The 20,477-nt window shown below is 35.1% G+C and overlaps 1 protein-coding gene across 3 annotated transcripts in view; it reads right to left on the bottom strand.

Moving 5' to 3' along the window:
* The window catches only part of STXBP5 (syntaxin binding protein 5), a 185,799-nt gene that overhangs the window by 89,087 nt on the left and 76,235 nt on the right, over positions 1–20,477 (bottom strand). For all 3 annotated transcript variants that reach the window (XM_054493506.2, XM_054493507.2, XM_054493508.2), the window contains exons 8-9: positions 19,350–19,473; positions 6,528–6,606 (exon numbers count right to left, since the gene is read on the bottom strand). In XM_054493506.2, coding sequence (XP_054349481.2) covers positions 6,528–6,606; positions 19,350–19,473 — 203 coding nt within the window. The remainder of the gene's footprint in view (positions 1–6,527; positions 6,607–19,349; positions 19,474–20,477) is intronic.

Here is a 20,477-nt window from a genome sequence, read left to right as displayed (position 1 = left end):
CAACCCTTCTCTCAACAAAGTAACATTTTTGTTATATATCTCCTTACTGATTGGGTGCTCCTTAACAACTACTTGTGGCTGTAGTTATTACTGACTATTTTGACTTTTAATCTTCATAGTTGAGGTTTGAAAGATTTACATAGCATCATCATAGTATTGGAATATTACAAATTTGATTACAAATTTATCTCTACCTGTGAGTTTTATAATTTCTGATGTTTTCATGACAGTAATTACCTGCTTTTCACTTCTCGCTGTAGGACTCAGCATAATCATTTCTTGTTAGGCCAATCTAGTGGTGATGAATTATCTCAGCTTTTCCTTGTCTGGGAAAGAGTTTATTTCACGTTCATTTCTGAAGGATAGCTTTGCTGGGTATAGTATTCTTAGCTGAGAGGTGTTTTGTTCTTTCAGCATTTTGAATATATCATCCATTCTCTTCTGACCTGCAAGGCTTCTGCTGAGAAATCCGTTGATAATCTAATGAAGATACCCTTACATGTGACAAGACACTTTTCTCTTTCTGCTTTTAGAATTCTCTTTGACTTCTGACAGTTTGATTATGTGTCTTGGAGAGGACCTTTTGAATTTAATCTATTTGAAACTCCAGAGCTTCCTGGATTTGAATATACATACCTCTCCCAACTTGAGCAATTTTCAGCTACTATTTCATTAAATATGTTTTCTGTGCCTTTCCTCCATCTCTTCTCACCCTCTATAAATATTATGTGAATATTTGTATATTTAAATGCAACTCTTAAGTTCCATAGGTTTGCTTCATTCTTTTTTATTCTTATTTTTTTTTCCACCCTCTGGCTAGATTATTTCAAAAGACCTACCTTCAAATTCAGAAATTATTTCTTTTGCTTGATGTAGTCTCTTGCTGAAACTCTCAATTGTATTTTTCATTTAAGTTCTTCAGTTCCAAGATTTCTGTTTGCACTTTTCAAAAATGCTAACTTTGTTGAATTTCCTATTTTTTTCTGACTTTGTTGAATTGTTTATCTGTATTCTCTTATATCTTGCTGAGTTTTGTTTTTAAGAAACCATTATTTTGAATTTCTTTATGGGCATATTGTAAATTTCCTCTTCTTTGGATTCTGTCCCTGGAGAATTATTGTGTTCCTCTGGGTATGTCATGTTTCCTTGCTTTTTCATATTTGTGTTCCTACACTGAATCTGCACATTTGGTTGAACAGTCACCTGTTCCAATTTTATGGAGTAGCTTTTTAGGGAAAGATTTATTCCTGTATATGGGTCTTATACTAGTTGGGTAGGGTGTGTTGGCTTTGGTTCTGGGTGGAGACATCATGTAGTCTCCATGCAATTTCTTCAGCTGTAATCCATGTCAGCAATGTCTGTGAGTGCCTTAGTGGCTTAGGCTGTAGACGTCTGTGGCAAGAGTGGTACAGCTTAGCCAGGTTTAGGCTTGATGGGCTGATTTTCAGACTGACTTGGGGGGTGAACCTACTAAAGGCAGGTTTGCTGAGCTTTTTTTTTCCCTACTGAAGGCACAGGTTCATGCCAGTTCAACTGGTTCAGGCACTGATCTGCCGGGTGAGGGTCTGCTGGGCTGTTTTTCCAGTGAGGGGCAAGGACATGTAGTACTGCCGCCAGCCCAGGGCTGCCTCCCTCATTGTACAGGACCATCTGTTTTTTTGGGGGTAGCATGCTGCATGGGTGTGGGCACCAGAGCTACAACTGTTCCTGGCCACAGGCACTGAGCAGCTGGGATCATGGCATTGTAGTCACCCATGTGAGCATGGTGGAATGACAGTGGAGCCTCAAGAGTGGACAAATGAAGTGGCTACTGGTCCCCTGAGCAGAGCACTCAAGCACTGGCTCCAATTTCAAGATGGCACCATACTATAGCAGCTTGGGTCATGGGGTGGTGAGGGTACACACATTGTTCATTCTCTGGAGCAATGCAGCTTCATGGAAATTCCTTGAGGCTCTACAAACTGGGCTGAGGGCCTCTGAGTACTGTAGAATTCTATCAGAGAAGGACTGCATGTGCCTGCAGTGGTAATGGGGACTGTTGGGGGCCTATGGCTTACGTTTTCCCTACAAGGGGACGTGCCTCCTGGCTCAAAGTGGGAGACAGGGCAGCAGAGTCAGGGTGTTTTGCTCCCCCTCTATGCTGTGATCCTGGGTTGCCATACTCCACGGGGAATTGGCCACTCGCTTTCTGCGCTCCATCACTTTCTTTCAGAGGCTCTAGTCAAATTTTAGTTGTCTGTTCTTTTTGGTCCTTTTGTGTGTGCGTGTGTCGGGGGGATGGTGATTAACACCAGGCACCTCTAGTCAGACGTCTTGCTCAAGGATCCAATATTCGCTTTTAGGTTCCATAATAAAGAGATGCTTTTCCCAAAGCTGGTAATTATTTGAATGGTGATCATTTTTGAAGAAAACTAACTCTTCTAATGCTCTGTAGCTCAAAACTCTAGAGTTCATCTGAGTACCTATTTGAACCCATCCAAAGTTGTTTCGTGTTGAAAATCTGGCCCCACCTTCTTATATAGTCTACTAGTGAAAAGTGTAGAAGTAGAAATGTAAAGAAACTAGAGTTTATCAAACACCTATAATGTGCCAGACACATATTATTTCATTTAGTCCTTCATGAAGAATTTCATAAAGTGGGAATTATTGTCTCTGTTTTATTAAGGTAAGGTAAAAAGGTCAGCGAGGTTAGGTAACCTACCAAAGATAATACAGTTAGTAAGTGGCAGAACTGGGATTTGGACCCCAGTCTAATAATCCAAATCGTCAATTATTTCTACTAAATCGGGACTTTCAAATATTTTAATAATGCCCCATAGGAAGAAGTGCATTTTACTTCATAATCCAGTATACAGACAAATATATACCACTGAATAAAAGTTTCATGAATCAATACCCTTAAAATATGCAGTGCTCTCTATTTCCTAGTTTATAAGTTAGAAATTGATGGTCACTACTGGCAAAACTATTTTCACAACCCACTAATGAACCATCATATGTGATATCTAAAATTTTTTTTGACATCAAAAAGGACTAAAATATTTTTTTAAATCACAGCCTTTCTCTTTCAGATAAATATGATTCTCAATTTAGGAAGGAATACTAGATTCTTCAGTTATAAAATTTGGTTAACCTTGCCACTTGTACGCTTGCTTTGTGGAAGCATGATATGTGAACAACTGCATTTTAGGTGTTTGTCAGAGGTAATCAAACATCTGAGACAACCACTATGTGTGAGACATATACCAGTGGTGTATGTGAGACAACTGGTATAAAGAGCACATTACAAGTGCTTTATATATTTATCTAATTTTTTAACAACTCAATGAGGTAGGCAATATTATTATTCCCATCTTACAGATAAAGCAACAAGCAGAGAAGGCTTATTTGGTTTGCCTAAGATTACACAATGAGTAAACACCTGAGGTGGGATTCAGACCCAGGTAGTCTGACTCCAGAGTTCACACAACACTGTGCTGACTGCCATTCACCATGGGACTTCATACCTGATTCACATTAGTTTTTCAAAGAAACAACTTCAATGGAATTGACTTAACATTTAACTTCTGACTTCTTATAAAGAAAGAACTGGTTCCATAATAAAACTGCTACTAAAATACTTTATTTCCCTATGCTAGAGAACATCTGGTTTCTCCAGATCTAAATTTTATTTGCTTTATCTCATCAGAAAATAAAAGCTATGTAATATCTCAATTCCATTTTTTGTCAGAATTTGCCTTCGCCTCAGAGTTAAACTAAGCATTTTTAATAGTTAGCTCTTTATCACTATCTTTTCAATACACCTGCCTATCTTTTTCTTCACATTCAGCACCACCATGCTTTCACTGAGGTGAATGTTTAATGTGAGTGACATATATTCAATAAATAATTTCATTACTAACGATATGTATGGGTTGTAGAAAGAAAAAGTACTGCATGTTTTGAGAGTATATTATTGGAGAACCTAACCTGGCCAATGAGGCTAGAGTATCTTTAAGGTTGCATATTTTTGCTGAGCCACAAAGGATGATAGGGAATCCACCTCAAATTATTTCTAAGCAAAGAGAAGAAAATGTAGAAGACCCTGAGAATAAAAGGATGGCTTTTTAATAAAATTTGTTAACTTGCCAACAGGAACTGTACAATACATTCTGTTGGCATCTGCTTATGATACCTGATAGGAACAGGAAAAAGACGAGCGCTGCTCAGCTTAATGAATAGAGGCTGATTCTGCTCTAGGTGGAGTGGGTAGCACAGTTCTTGATTTCGGTTGCATAGTATAATGTGGAAAGCTATTTCAAGGAAAGACGCCAGGGACTGAGAGACAAGAAGAATATGTTGAATTTACTGAATTTCCCATCTTAGGTGACAAAAGAAATTGAGAAAGTAGAGAACACTGTCACAAAATGGTGATCTTACTGATCCAGTTAACAGCATAACTATGTCATTTAACGACAAAGGATACCTTCTGAGGAATGCATCACTGGACAATTTTGTCATTGTATGAACATCATAGAGTGTAACTTACACAAATCTCAATGATATACTACATATCTAGGCTATATTGTATAGCCTATTACTCCTAGGTTACAAACCTATATAGCATACTACTGTACTAAGTATTGTAGGCAACTGTAACACAATGGTAAGTATTTGTGTATATAAACATAGAAAAGGTATAGTAAAATACAATATTATAATTTATTGGGACCGTCATTGTATATACAGTCCACCACTGATCATGATGCTGTTAGGCAGTGGATGACTGTATTTACAAATGCCTACAAAAGAGCAACATTTTAAATTTTCATTTCTAATTCTATGAAAGGAAAAGTATTACTGCCATCTTGAAGAAATCTGAAGTCATAAATATTAACATTATTTAGGAGTAGAAACTGGAACAGGTGAAGCACAGAGGAAAAAATCTTCCCTGAACTGTTGCCTTTGTTGCCAGTCAATATTTGTTAAAATAACTAGATAAGAAGAGAACTTAATTAGTCACTATTAATTTAAATATTTAGCCAATTCATTTTGTATTATAATCATAGATTTTTTTTCAGTTTTTCTTCCTGTTTTTCTTTCTTTGCTACCACGCTTTTCCTATTTTAAATCCTTTGCCATAGGACAAATGTAACAAATAAAAATCAATTGGTGGCGGGGGATTTCCTTAAAAAAATGGTTTCTCAACCATTTATAGAGTTTATTATATACCAGGAACTGCTTGAAATGTTTTACATACATTATCATCTCAATTAATCACAACTAATGTCTGATATTTTATCCATCTATGTCGTAAGTGAGGAAAATGAAGCACAAAGAAGTCAGATAACTATGCTACAGGTCACACAATGAAGGATACAAGAGTCAAACAGATGATACACCTCTTAGAGTTCATTTAATCTATTGTTGGAATATAGCTATTGTTGGAATATATCTGTTGGATCTCAACAAAGGCTAAAAAGAAGGAAGGAAAAGATAACAACATTTTTATATATATATTTTAGCCTGGTACCTTTACTCAAATGAACTGAAATGGGAGGGGAGATTAAAAAGTGAGTGGGCCAGTTGTAACAACCAGTGGTTATAAACTGGTATACAAAAAATACACCAGTGTTTCTAAATGTTAATGTGCATCAGTATTTCCTGTAGGTCTAGTTAAAACACAGATTGTTGGGTCCCGACCCCAGAGTTCCTGATTCAGTAGGTCTAGGGTGGAATCTGAGAATTTGCATTTCAAACAAGTTCTCAGCTAATGCTGTTGGCCAAGGGACCACAATTTCAGAACCTCTGCACTATACTATATATATTCACTGTCCAACATAGCTATAGCAAATAAAAGCCATAGTAAATAAAACCATATACTTTTCCTGGGGAACTAGAACATAAATAAAAGGGTTTCTTTTAGAAGTTAAAGAGATGTGGAATTTTCACAGATATTTTATGTTTTTTTCTTTATATGTTTTAATCTAATATTTGACACAAAAATATACGTAAAATATATAAATGTTTAAGCAATCTAATTTTCATATGTAATTCATATAGTGACAATCAATGTCTTCAACTACAACCAACAAACTCCCTTTAATATTAAACTGTATATTTTTATAATTGGCAGATACTCTTATATAAGATTTAATTTCTGAAGAATACATATAACTTTCGTAACATACATAGTAAAAATAAGTTAAATTTTAAATCTTTTTTTCTTCATTGCTTATTCCACAATGATCACTAGTGAATAAACACTATTGCTACTGAAGACTGATCCAGAGAGGGTACGAAGTTTAACAGGAAAAATAACTCAAACTTTCCAAGATAATGTGTAAAACTACTAAAGACAAGAACACAAAAAAGTATTTTATCCTAAATTTACCAATTTTACTTCTTTTGTTAAACAAAAAAAGCATAAAATTTAAGAATGGTGTAGACCATTCTAAAATAGGCCTTCAAAATTAATGATAAAATAGCCTTCCATGCTATCTGAGGAATTATATACAGTGAACATTGGCAATAAAGTAAAATCTTACCCAGATCTAGTCGTTTTGAATTCCACCTTGAGGATAGGTTTGCATGGTTCTGGCTTCTTCCCATCCTTTAACTGTTTTCCTAAAATATATTTTCCTGCATTAAATTCTAAAATTCTAAGTTACTCTACATTCTTACATTGATAGTTTATAAAATGAAAGTGAAATATAATGAAATCCACCATGAAACATTTTAAAGTGATTCTGAAAGAGGCATTTAATACACAGTAAGATATTTTTTAAATGATCAAGCAAAGTTACCATTTGAAATTCAGTGCTAAAAAGCAAATATAATTAATAACTTAGTAAGAACATTTATGTGACAAAATTCTAGCAGGAGAAACTGATAGTTTTTCCAATGTTCTTAATTGCAGATAAGCAACATAGAATTTCAACTTGCTAACTGAATTCATTTTAAAACAGCAAGATTTGAGAAAAATAAATCTACATCACATTTTCACCCCAGTGTGACAGGCTGCAATATTAAGCCCTATGCTAATAAAATCATTTATGTTTATTCTCCTTAAGTAAATACATCCACTGTAATACCCAAAAGACTGCTAAAATACACCAACCTCTATAAAATGTGTCAGAGACTCATTTTGTCAAAGAATTCTAATTATTTTTTAAAATGTTGATTTCAGTTATCTATTTCTACATGTTCACTGCAGAAACTATGGAAAAGTAAAAAATAAAGAAAATAAAACATTTATTTCCCATATTTCAGAGATTAACCACTGTCTACATCATAATACTTCTTCTGGCAAATCACCTAACTTGGGAATGGTCTGAGGAATTCCTGACACTCACCCCTAACCTAACACCTCTTACCCTCTTTCACAGCTTTATTTTTCCTCCATAGCACTTGTCACATTCTAGTATCCTTTATATTTAACTTCTTTGTTTATTGTTTGCCTAACTGGCATGTATGTAAATTCTAGGCAAGCAATTTTTTTTTTCTTTTTTTTGAGACAAGGTCTCACTCCTGTAGCCCAGGATGGAGTACAGTGGCATGATCATGGCTCGCTTCAGCCTCAACCTCCTGGGCTTAAGTGAGCCTCCCTTCTCAGCCTCTCAAGTAATTAGACCACGGGTGCATACCACCATGTCTGGATACACTTTTAAAAATTTTTTGTAGAGATGACAGACGGGGTTTTACCATGTTACCCAGGCTGGTCTCGAACTCTGGGCTCAAGGGAGCTGCCCACCTCAGTCTCCTGAAGTGCTGGGATTACAGGCATGAGCCACTGCACCCGGCCAGGAAAGTGAACTTTTTTAGTGTATTTGTTTTCTGTTGTGGTATCCCTGGTGACAAACATTGTTTGGCATATAGTATATCTGGGTAAAGTTTTATTCTAGAGAGGTTGTGCCAATTTATAGTTCTATCAGCAGCGTAAGACAGTATTTTGCCATATCCTCCCCTAGCAATGTTTTTTTTTTTTTTCTTTTTGCTGATTGTTAAATAAAAAGGGTAACTTATTTTAATGTGATGTGTTTGGATCCCTAACTGGTCATGTATACTTCTTTTAAAAAATAGCTTGCTGTTCTTTGTCAATGCTTCTATGTCATCTTCCTTGTATTAGAAAATAAATTTTATATTCCAGGCTTATTAACATTCTGTCAATCATGTATGTTGCAAATATTTTTCCTAGTGAATTCCTACAAATTAAAAAAAATTGTACAGAAGTACACATCTAAATAATCAACTCTATCAGCCTTAATATGTTGCAATTTAAGAAAATATGAAATCCTAAAATATCGATTCTTCCAAAATTAATTTATAAATTTAATGTAATTAGAATCTCAACAGCTTTTCTTGAATTTGGGCAAAATGATCTTAAAGTTCACCTGGTAGACTAAATGCCTATGAATGGCTAAGGAAACTACCAGAAAGATCAACTTCCAAGATGATACAGTGAATATTATAGGTAGGTAGGCATGAGTGGGGCAGGAGAGGGCTCTAGAAATGTCGGATGATGGTTCGACAATTATCACACTGCCTCACTAAAAGTGATATTGGCAGCTGGCGCCAGGGAAAACCCATTTCCTGATGGTCCACACCTGCTGCACTAAAGTGTTAACTGGATGCAAGCGCCAGGGAGACGCAACTTCCCACGCATGGGCAGTAAGTAACAAAATGGTGGAGTATGACCTTCGCGGGGGCACTCCACTGGAAAACGGAGGAAAGCCTCAGGTGGACATGTGTACGAATTCCTAAACACACTGCACGTGTTCACCTACCAAGGGTAAGGAGGGCACCACACACACGGGCAGCCCACCCTAAGGGAGGAATCATGGGAAAGGGGCAAGCCTATGAAGCCCTAGGGTCAGAGTTAAACACTGCACTTGTTTTCCAAGTTGCCCACCTGGATCTCTTTCAATTGTTTCTTCCCTGTTCTAAAGGCTTTTTAATAAACTTCCACTCCTGCTCTGAAACTTGCCTTGGTCTCTTTTTTTGCTTTATGCTCCTCAGTTGAATTCTTTCTTCTGAGGAGGCAAGAATTGAGGTTACTGCAGACCCATACGGATACACTACTGGTAACTCAGATATATGCCACCAGTAACAGGAGGACCTCAATGAACTTGCTCTCCCACAAAAATGAAAGTACTATTAAAACAACTAAAGTTAAACATTTTAAAACTCTGGAGAATGACAAAGCCACTAACAAGATGAAAAATCATCTACCCAACAGATACTACTGAACTTCAGTAACATGAGGGGTTAGGGGACAGGGAACTGTGATGTTTTTAAGGAAGGTCTATTTCTGTCCGCTGGCTACCCAGCTCAGTGGTAGGCTAGCCATGAAAATGCAGTAGTATCAGCCAACAGAGAGGACTGAAGTTTTCTTGGAGCTCTGTTAAAACCACTTTTGCTACAGCACAATCAACATTTTGTGTGAACTTGCAGCTCCCTGGAACTCTATTCCCAAAGTGCTGTTGCTATCTCACTTGACACAGACCTCAAATACGGGAGACAAAAATCCCTACCCCCAGGGCATTCCAGAACAATAGCAATCTGTTGGAAGTATTACAGCTGCCTAAGGCTGTAGTTTCAGTTGAGGCAAATGGAACTCAGGCAGAAATTTAAAAGAAAAGATCCGAGAACTAGACACATTCATGGCGGTCTAAAAGGCTGCCTGCCCAGGAAAGAGTGAGGAAAGGAGAAGGCCCCAGTCACTCATTTCTGGCCGACTTTGAGATCCTGAGCAAACAGGAAGAAAAAAAAAAAAAGTAAAATGACTTATAACACCTATTACTGGCAAGGACATTGGAAAAGGGATACTCATACATGGCTGGTAGAAATCTGAAGGATATAGCTTTTTTTTGAAAAATGGTTTGAGAACATTTATTAGAAATAAAACTTCAATATTTAGGGGTGGAAATTGTACTCTGAAGTATTTATTCCATAGAAACAAAAGGACCAATTCCTATGGCATATGTACAAAGATGGTGGCTGCAGCATAATTTGCAATGTTTAAGAAATGAAAACAAAGGGAATGCCCATTAATTTGAAATAGCTGAATAAGTTGTGATACAAACAACTGGCTCTTACACAGCCATTAACATAAAAGAAATGCCAGAACATTTGGAGGAATCTTCCTAAAGTACAGTGATTAAGATGCAAAAAAGGAGTTAGAAACAATCCAGTTCCACTCTTTAAAAGTTATTTTAAAATGTACAATTAAGTTATTATTGAACTATAGTCACCCTATTGTAACTCAAACGATAAATGTTTGAGGGGACTAATACCCCATTCTCTATGATGTGCTTATTTCACACTGTATGCCTGTATCAAAATATCTCATGTACCTCATAAATATATATATCTATTATGTACTCACAAAAATTTAAAAAAATTTTAAAGATGCAAAAACACTAACATAATCCTAATTTTTGTAAAACAATGATCAGAAAAATAATCTCATGTTTATTTGTGTGTATGTGTTAATACACATGATTTTAGAAATACCTATATTTTAGAAGAATATCTGTAAGATTTTTGACATAGCTTACCAGGTGGGACAAGAAAGGAGATTGGACTGCTAACATGGGAAAAGGCTGAGGGAGAAGGAACTGGTATGACAGGATCTCATTTATGTATAATGATACATGTGTATGAAAAAAACTATCAGTCTTTTTGGTCACTCCCCTCTTTGTTTTTATGCTTGGAAAGTTCTTCCCCACACCAAAATCACATAAATCTGATTTTTTTAAAATTTAGAATAGATTCATTTATTACATTAATTATTTTCTGATGTGTATTTTGATATAGGGAAGACATTTTCCTCTTAATAATTAATAAGTTATCAATCATCTGAGTGCTAGTTTATTAGCTCTACTGAGCTATAACTGCTAAACAAAAGTACACTATTTAAAGTGTACAATCAGATGAGTTTTGACATAAATATTTACTTGCCAGCTCAATTTATTAAACCATCATTTTATTTATTGATAAATAAATAAATTGAACCATTCAATTTATTGAACCATCACTTGCCAGTTCAATTTATTGAACCATCATTCTCTCCTCACTAGTATGAAATATCACCCATATTAAATTTTTATAAATATATACCTGTATTAAATTTTTATAAATATATACCTGTACACTGACTGGTAATGGAACATTTAATCCTGTCTTAATTTAAGATCCTAGAGAATAATCCCTTTCCCCTCCTTATGAAGAAATGATTGTACGGGGAACCTTGAATCTCTAGCAGCCCAATTTACAAGAACCAAGAAGTGACAGAAGTGACCAAGGAACTGGAAAGAACTTCCAGGATAAAGGAAAGGATTGTTGAGGTGGGAGAGAGAATTGCAAGGAAAATAAAAGGTATCGAAAAAAGGAGGCTTAAATCTGAAAAGTAGTCCCTTGTGTTATACAAGGAATAAATTAAGAACTTCAGCCTCTATTCCAATCTATATAGAGATGTATATGACCTTTCAGTAAAAAATTTAAATGTTTGCTCTGAAGAAGGTCAGCTGGCTTTTATCCTCTTTCTACCCGGCAGAGTTCTAGCGGGAGAGTCAGGCTGACAGAATTTAGAATTATAGACACAAATTTTACATGTAGGTTCAAACATGATTTTGTTTTGTGAAGTGAAACAATTATTCAGAAATAACTCCTTTAACTTATTTCAATATTCAACATCAATCTTTCAGAGGTTGGAACAAATTCTAAAGGACATTAGATGGTATTTGCTAAACCCTTCCAAGCCTGAGCTTCTGTATCTTGCAAAAAACCTGGCTAGGTAAAAAATTCTTAACTTTCTTCTTGCTCAATAGTCCTTTGATATTGCTCTATTGTGTTCTAACATTCAGACTTATAAGTCTAAGTCAGTCTGATTTCTATTCCTTTATAAGTTAACTTTTATTTCTGTCCCTCTGAGAGGATGTTAATAGAGTAGTTTCATTTTCTCTGTAAATGAAAAATGTTGCAGTGTTTAGAGTGATCATCCTGTATTAATTTTGCTTGAAAAAAAACAACAACAAATCCTTGGTCTGCATATTCTGATATCTTTCCAACCAAGATGTTTTAAATAATGTCTCTGATTACTGCTTATGGTCTAGATAGGTTTATTTATTCATCTATAATTCTAGGCTAAGCATTTTCTAAATCAAATCAAATAATAAGGTACTACCCATGATTTTAAGCACATATAAATGGAAAGACATTTAGAGAATTTCACCACTAGGTGTCATTTTACTTCTTAAATGCTATGCCACCAGAGGAACAAAAATATGTGCTTGTTCTTTTAACTATCCGTGAACTACCTTTACCAGTCAGTTAAAAGATCTGATTAATTATCAAACCTGACTTAATAACTCACATAAACTTCCATGCCACATCTGATTTCTCCTTCTTACTATGGCCTATTTCCCCACCCCTCAAACCACCAAGCCACAAATAATTGGTTTAAGTCCTATTGATTCTAATTCCAGAATTTCATTCATACATGTCCATTTCTTCCCATTTCCTCTAATGAAATCTCCATTATTTATTAATGCAATAGCCTCCTAATTAGCCACCCTCTTCTGCCACCAGCCCACCTGATGTACTACCATTAAAGTGATATTTTTAAGATGTAAACTTCATGCTTCTCACTATAAACTCAATTACTAGGTCTCCATTATGAAGTTCAAACTTTTTATCATACTTTGATATATAATCTTGCCTCTGTACATGGTTCTGTTTTCACTTCCTGCTACTTGCCCAAAGGCGTTTTAAACTCTGCTCATATTAAACTATTAGCAGTTTTCCAAGAACACCCCACTTTTGTTTATGTCTTTGTGCCTTTGTGCCTTCTAAGATAACTTTGCCCTGCTCTTTGCTATCTTATACCACCACTATCATTCTTTAAGACCAAGTTCATATACCCTGAATTTGTGAAATAGTCCAACACCTTTTACCCAAAACCAGTCAGCACTGTTTTGTTTCCCTATCATGTTACACATGCCTTTATCAGCACTTATCACAATGTATTATATTTATCAGTTTATAAATCATTTTTATTCACTTGACGATGAGCTCTTCAGGACAGTATATTTTCAGTATTTAATCTCTGGTAGGTAGGAGGTGCTCAATGTTTATTCAATGAATAAAGATTTATTAAAAATGAATAAAGATTACTGACAAAAACAGTTGCTTTCTAAAGTTTTAATTTTGCCAGTTAGGATGAGGAACATATTTTAAGTGTTATGCTTGTTACACTGCAGTTATGTCCTCAGTCTAGCGTGGCTATCCAATAGGGTAGCCATAAGTCTACTGTGCACTTAAAATGCACGGACAGCGGGGCACTTAAAATGTATCTAGTCCAAGTTAAGACGTGCTAAATACACACTAGATTTCAAAGATTTAGTACAAAAAAAGAATAAAATATCTCAATTTTATACGTTGATTACATCATGAACTAATATTTTGCATATTTGGAATTAAAGAACATGTTATTAAAATTAGTTTTACCTGTTTCTTATTACTGTTTTTAACATGGTTACTGGTAAATTTAGAATCACACACGCAGCTCACGTCCTTTCTATTGGACAGTGATGTTCTAGAAAATAAAAAGACAAACTGAAGAGCCACATTGCTAATACTAGTCTGAAATGGGGAGGAGGGTTGTTCCCTCCTAAATGAGTGTACAAAGTTGATTTACGGCTGGACTTGGACCCCTGAATATCTGTTTTTTTACTTTTGGCCAAGAAAAGGACAGTGGGATTTATGATGTGTTGTTTAAGGCCCAAAACTTCCCTGGTAACCATCAGTGTATAGTTTTGCTGAAGGTTGGCAACCAGCCTAGTTGATTTATTAGCAAGACTGGCTTGATCATTACAAGGGCCTTCCTGAGAGTTTCTCTGGAGCTCTTCAGAAGCCAGATCTTGGTGACTCGAGGTGGACTCAGCACAATCCTCGTGTGTAAGTGCTCACTGGGAGCTCACATAGGGGAAGGATGTTTCAGAGTACCTGCCTGCATTCTCTTTCTCCTCCTGTATCATATCCTTCGCCTTTAAATCATGGTCTTGTTTTGAGTATGCTCTGTGGAGTCTGGTAAGTCTTTTCAAATACATAAACTGGGGAAAGGTTTGTGATGAATCATAAGGAACTGAGGTATAATTTTATTATTTACTGAATGTTTTAGGTTTCAGGTGAATCTTAAAAGCAGATTAATGGAATTCTTTGCACGTCTCAACCTTAACATATTAAGCTGACGTACTTGGGTGAATTTGAATTTTATTTTTCCCTCAGTGACCTTCAACAGAATAAAAGTTTCCCAATCTTGGTTTACTTTTTGATAAGTAGATTGATTGCATTGATGAATAAGCTTCAGAAACTAAATTTAAAATATCATTTCCTATAATAAAAATCCATGGGTTTTGACTGTCTAGCACAAGTTTGTCCAACCCACAGCCTGCAGGCCACATGTAGCCCAGGACAGCTTTGAATGTGGCCCAACAAAAATTAGTAAATTTTCTTAAAACATTACAAGATTTTTTTTTTTAGCTCATCAGCTATCGTTAGTGTTAGTGTATTTTATGCATGGCCCTAGACAATTTCCCTCCTTCTAATGTGGCCCAGGGAAGGCACCCCTGGTCTAGCATCTCCATTTCCTTAGGAAACCATCTGATTCTGGTAAAGCTGACAATCACAGAAAATCTTACTCTGCAACACATCACCCCCAACCCTGCGCTACAGGGGAGGTCCTGTGAGGCCCTGGCCCAGCAAATTACAAAACCAAGATGAGTGCTTCAGGGTAAGAATGTGAGCCATGCCAATACTGCCAAAGTTATTCCCTCCTAAGTAATGAAACCCTATCTGTCATGGGAGAGAAAAAAGCCAAAAGAGAAACAGCTTACTCCCAGACGTACCATACAGAAATGCAGAATCTATGGCCCAATGAGAGGAAATAACTGCAGAGTCATTATATGGAACCAAATCCTGCTTAATTCTCACATAGTCACTAAACTTCGTAGCTTAAAAATCCTGTTCAATCTTGCCATTTTACAAATAATAAAGCTTAAGTCTAGAGAAAAGGAATCTCCACAAGGTATTTCACACATAGCACTTACAATTAGATTACAGGTTGTCTGACTGCCAGGGAAATGTTTGACACTCATAAAAGTGAGATTAAAGGGACCTATCACTTTTTGTTTGTTTTTGGTAGTCAAAAATAACCTGTTGAGTCTTAGAGTGAAGAAAAATGTTCATCTTTAATTCAGTATTTCTAAAACTTCTTTCACTATGACATACCTTTTCCACCAAACAAATCATCAATATAAGAAAAACTGGTCTTTGTAGAATATATTTTGGGGGTTCACTAATCTATTCTACCAAGTAAATACCAAGTTCCATACCTACATTTCCTAGAGCCATATATGAATAGCGCATCAAAATTTCTGGGTAATTTCACTTACATTTTGATTATTTGAACCACAGCTAAGGAAAGTGCCTATCACACAGTAGAACCAATAAATATTTGTAGAATGAGTAAATACAATCCTCACAACAACTGTATGAAACTAGGTCAAGTTTCAGTATTATTTGTATTCATGGATGAGAATATTAAGGCTCAAAAATGTTAAATGACTTCCTAAAGGTCACAGAACCAGAAACTATGGAATTAGTGCTTAACTACAACTCTTCTGGCTTCAAAATCCCATGTTATATAAACGCAACATAATATCTTCTGAACAGATTCTTCAAGGATATCTTAACCTATTTTTAACACTAAACACCCTAACGCTAAAACTCATCGTAAAGTACTGCTAGGAGTCTTAAATTATAATCAGTTCTTGGCAATCAAGGTAATACTGTAAATGTTTTTTAAGACTAAGATACTTGAACAACCATTAGATGAACTTAAATAAGAAAAAGTACTCAATTGTAAAAGGCTAGTATATTTAAACTAATTTACCATAACTGTTTGGTTAGAAATTAAGAGCAAGAAACCACAACAGACAATAGTAATGAGAAAGTACAACAAAATTTCAAACCATCGAAACAGTTAATATAATGAAAATGATGTGCCACAAATGTGATCTCTATGGAATAGATGATACCCTTGTTATGGTATGCAGAATGTAGTTTTGCACTTTAATGTATAAAAATGTACTCAGCTGGCCAGGCATGGTGGCTCATGCCTGTAATCCCAGCACTTTGGGAGGCTGAGGCGGGTGGATCACCTGAGGTCAGAAGTTAGAGACCAGCCTGGCCAACACGGTGAAACCCCGTCTCTACTAAAAATACAAACAATTAGCCGGGCATGGTGGCGGGTGCCTGTAATTCCAGCTACTCAGGAGGCTGGGGCAGGAGAATTGCTTGAATCTGGGAAGCAGAGGTTGCAGTGTGCCAACATCACGCCACTGCACTCCAGCCTGGGTGACAAGAGCAAGACTCTGTCTCAAAAAAAAAAAAAAAAGTACTCAGCTTTGCCATGAATTCAGTTGTAGAGTCAACATGAATTTAGCTTTGGTTAGTTACCTGTCACCTGGTAGTTTTTACTGCCAAAAAGAAAGCTGGAAACCCTATTACACTTGAAAGGAATTCAGATTTCCTACATATAGTTTATATAAAATAAATATGCCTTACTTTATATAAAATTCTGGGCATCTACTATTAGACTGCTACACTATACACAAATACCATCCTAATTTTTAACACCAGCCATAGAAAAAAATCCATTTTATTTATATTTCATTTGGACTCTAATTTTGAGAAAACATTAAGTCACATATTGTCTTTTTTTATTTAAAAATAATTTTAGCTAGTGACCCTTTTCTGCTAAGACAATATAAACACTGTAGAAACTGATTTATACCACTTCCTAGAGTCTGCTCTCAATGACCAAAGCTTGTAAAATAAAAAACCATTAAGACCAGCTAGAAAATCATTATTTGGCAACCATCACAGTAATAGTGAATTCAGCTAAGAAACATCAACAGATGCTAAAACTAGAGGGGAAAAGTTTGATGAAGTATAATATGTTCATAGAGTCTTGGGGAACTTCCTTCAAATCAAAATACTTAACAATTATAAATACACATAAAATTTATTTCTCAATTTCGAAAGTAAAAAGAAAACCTTTTTAATAATGGAGAGAACTAGCAGAAGACAGAACTTTAACCAAAGGATCAGGATATGAGATACCACCAATATGGGACAAATCAAAAACGAGTTCCACTTGAGAGGATGCAAAAAGAACACCTCAATCCTTTTGGGATACTCCTGCCAAAAACGTGCAACCTAAATGTCATCATGAATAAACATGAGACAAAACCATACTGAGGCACGTTCTATAAAATAACTGACGTATAATCTTTGTAATTTATCATATATGAAAGTCAAAACGTTCAGGAACTGTTCCAGTTTCAAGAAGAAACATGACAACCAAATCTAATCCACATAAAACTCTTTTGAATAGAGGCAAAACTTGGTTATATAGAAAAATGTCCTTATTAAAAAAAAAAAAGACCATGGAATATTTGCGAGTGAATCAGCACCATATTGACAACTTACTCTCAAACAGATCAAAAGAAAAAAGATCCTTTGTACTATTCTTACAAAACAAGATAAAAACAGATAATCTTCAAGCTGCAAACTAGCATTATATATTTCTATCATCTTTGACATGAGTTTCATTTTCTTATGGGTTTGAAATGAAAGATTTTTGAACTAACCACATCTTATTGGTACTTTTTTGTTTATCTGAATTCGTAGGTTCCAGCAGGGTTGGGAGATTCTAAGATTCATGGGAATTTTTAGGAGTGTCGAGATGAGGAACCTAGATACTAATAGAAGGAAGGAACAAAATATATTAAGGAAAACTTGAACCTACTATCATAAGAAATATCCTCTAGATGCACTCATAAATAGATGTGTAGGGAATTTAAAGTAAGTGCTTTCCCAGAAGATGATTGCTGTCACAAAGCAGTGGTAAAGTATTTCACAATATGTGGTTTCAAGAACTGTTATTTTTCCAAGAAAACAAATGAGCCTAAAATCCCATATGCCACAGATAGATAAACCTCGTTTTTAATTTTACTGTTTCTTTCATTTCTATATTGTAGTAAGTCAAAATATATCAACTTTTTTAAAAAGTAGGTATTCAAATTTTAAAGCAAACAATGAAATACTAGCAATAGCTACAAGGACACTCTTGAATATACTATCAATTTACAGAACAGTTCCTTTAATATGAGTTCCCTAAACTTGCCAGGAAGGATTCTCTTGGGGTGAGGGTGGAGAATGCAGATTAATAAAGAAATACAAATTCTAAAACAAAAAAGGTGGCCTTCATAATCTATTTCTAATAAATATTCTAATAAAAATTTCTTATAAGTTTTGTAAGTACCACTTATGCAGAAAATAGTTAACACAGCAGGTCTGCGGCTGCTATGCCTACAAAGATCTGCTTACAAGGTTGGCCCTTGGCTGATGTCTAGGAACTTGGTTTTCAAGAAAACGCTCATTATTTCCTGAGGAGGGTGACTTACTCTGCCTAATTGGTTTGTACAAAGAATATAGTTTATGCTGAACCCCTGCCTTGCTTCTAGGAGTCTCGAATTGTGGTACCTGCTAAAGCAGAGGATGCCTGCATGACTGACCCCAATAAAAACCCTGGACTCCAAGGCTCAGGTGAGCTTCTCTGGTAGACAATATTTCACACATGTGGTAACAACTCCTTGTTAGTTGAATTAAGCGTATCCTGTGTGACTCCATTAGAAAATAACTCCAAGAAGCTTGAGCCTGGTTTCCTCTAAACTTCATGTGTTTTTTCCCTTTGCAGATTCTGCTTTATGCCTTTTTGTTGTAATAAATCACAGCAATGAATATGACTATATGCTGAGTCCTGTGAGTCTTCCTAGTGAATCATTAAATCTGGGGTGATTCTGAGGACTCCTGACACCATATTTTAATATATAAAATTATCTTCTACAGGGTTCCAAGTATTTCAAGTTCACTGTTATTTATATATTAACAACCTGCAAGTGATAGCTTTGAGATGGAAAAGCTTAATGTAAATCCTGCATCATTTTCATTCACAAAACTATTATTTTTTGGACTATTGGAGACATGATATTCAGAAAATAATATAACATTTTCTAAAATTTCAAATTTGTAATTTCAACTGTAAATATGCTTAATTTGAAATTTTATTAAGTGGTTGTTAGATACTATTTCTATAAGTGTAAATATTTTTAATTCCCTAAAAATGAAAGGAAAGCCATCCTTATCCTAAAAATCAAACAAACAAATCAGAATGCAAACTCAAACAAAACAGTTTACTGTACATTACAATTAGGTGGTATTTAAAATTGATGCATTCTTACCATGTGGAGTGATTGTCTGTACTGGTTTAGCAGGGGACCTTACATTCCATATAGTCAAGGTGCCATCTGAATGACTGCAAATAAATTGTTTTCCTTCATGATGCCAAGCAACAGAGTGGATAGCCTATAGAAGGATGAAAAATACCATTTTAAAAATCTATTTAAATAGCAAACTATTTGTAAATGATCTCATAATCTATTAATTTTCATTTTTAACTTTTCTTTATTTCCTAAGGTTAATATGTGAACTTAACATTTCCATAATAATTTGGCCCTCTTGTAATACAAATGAGATTTTATTTCTTCATATTAACACTGTTTTAATTCTCTGTACTTATTTTACTCCTTAAATCAGCATAAAGAAGTCATGATAGTGACATCTACAGACAAGTTCAGTAAAACAAAATGTTTTCTTACATTATTTTTAGCATAAACAATACCTAAACATAAATTACCAAATTATTACAACCAATGTCCCAATGGAAAAACTAGTTGCAATGACAAGATTAGAATAAAATGTGTTAATTGACCACAATCCTAAGAGCCAAAATGTAGATTTGGAATTAAGATCAATACAAATGCTTCAGGTTGAGCTACAAGACAAGCTCCTCATCTCTCACAGTAATTACTGAGGCAATTTTTAATCTCAGGGGACCCTATTCCGATAAGAAATTTATTTTGTACTTCTGGGTCACTTAAAAACTATCTGGAAAATATTTTTATATCACCCAAGTATGATACCCCTCATTTTCTTGCTCTAATATTATTTAAATTTTGGTATATTAAAAAAACTTTTTAAATCACTCTCCCATGCATCCTTTGAATTATTTATTTTCAACTCAAGTTGATACAATTTTAGTTCTTAATGGTCAATTGACTTAAAGCTACCCTACTGGAATGCAAGAATTGCAGAGTATAGCACAAAAATCATATAACTGAAACTCAAAACTTCTGTCACATATAAAGTCAACATTTTCTATCATGTCATCTATTTATTTGAGTTCTTTCTATACTTATAAATTTAAGCTAAATATTATAAAATATCTTAGTGTAAAATCAGATAGATACAGATAATCAGCTGTACTTCTAAATGCCAATATTTAATACAATGTTTTTTATTCAAAGTAC

This window comes from Pongo pygmaeus, chromosome 5 (assembly GCF_028885625.2).
Source record: "Pongo pygmaeus isolate AG05252 chromosome 5, NHGRI_mPonPyg2-v2.0_pri, whole genome shotgun sequence".
Taxonomy (NCBI): domain Eukaryota; kingdom Metazoa; phylum Chordata; class Mammalia; order Primates; family Hominidae; genus Pongo; species Pongo pygmaeus.
Note: the sequence above shows the minus strand (reverse complement) of the source record. Positions and strands in the feature narration are given on the sequence as shown.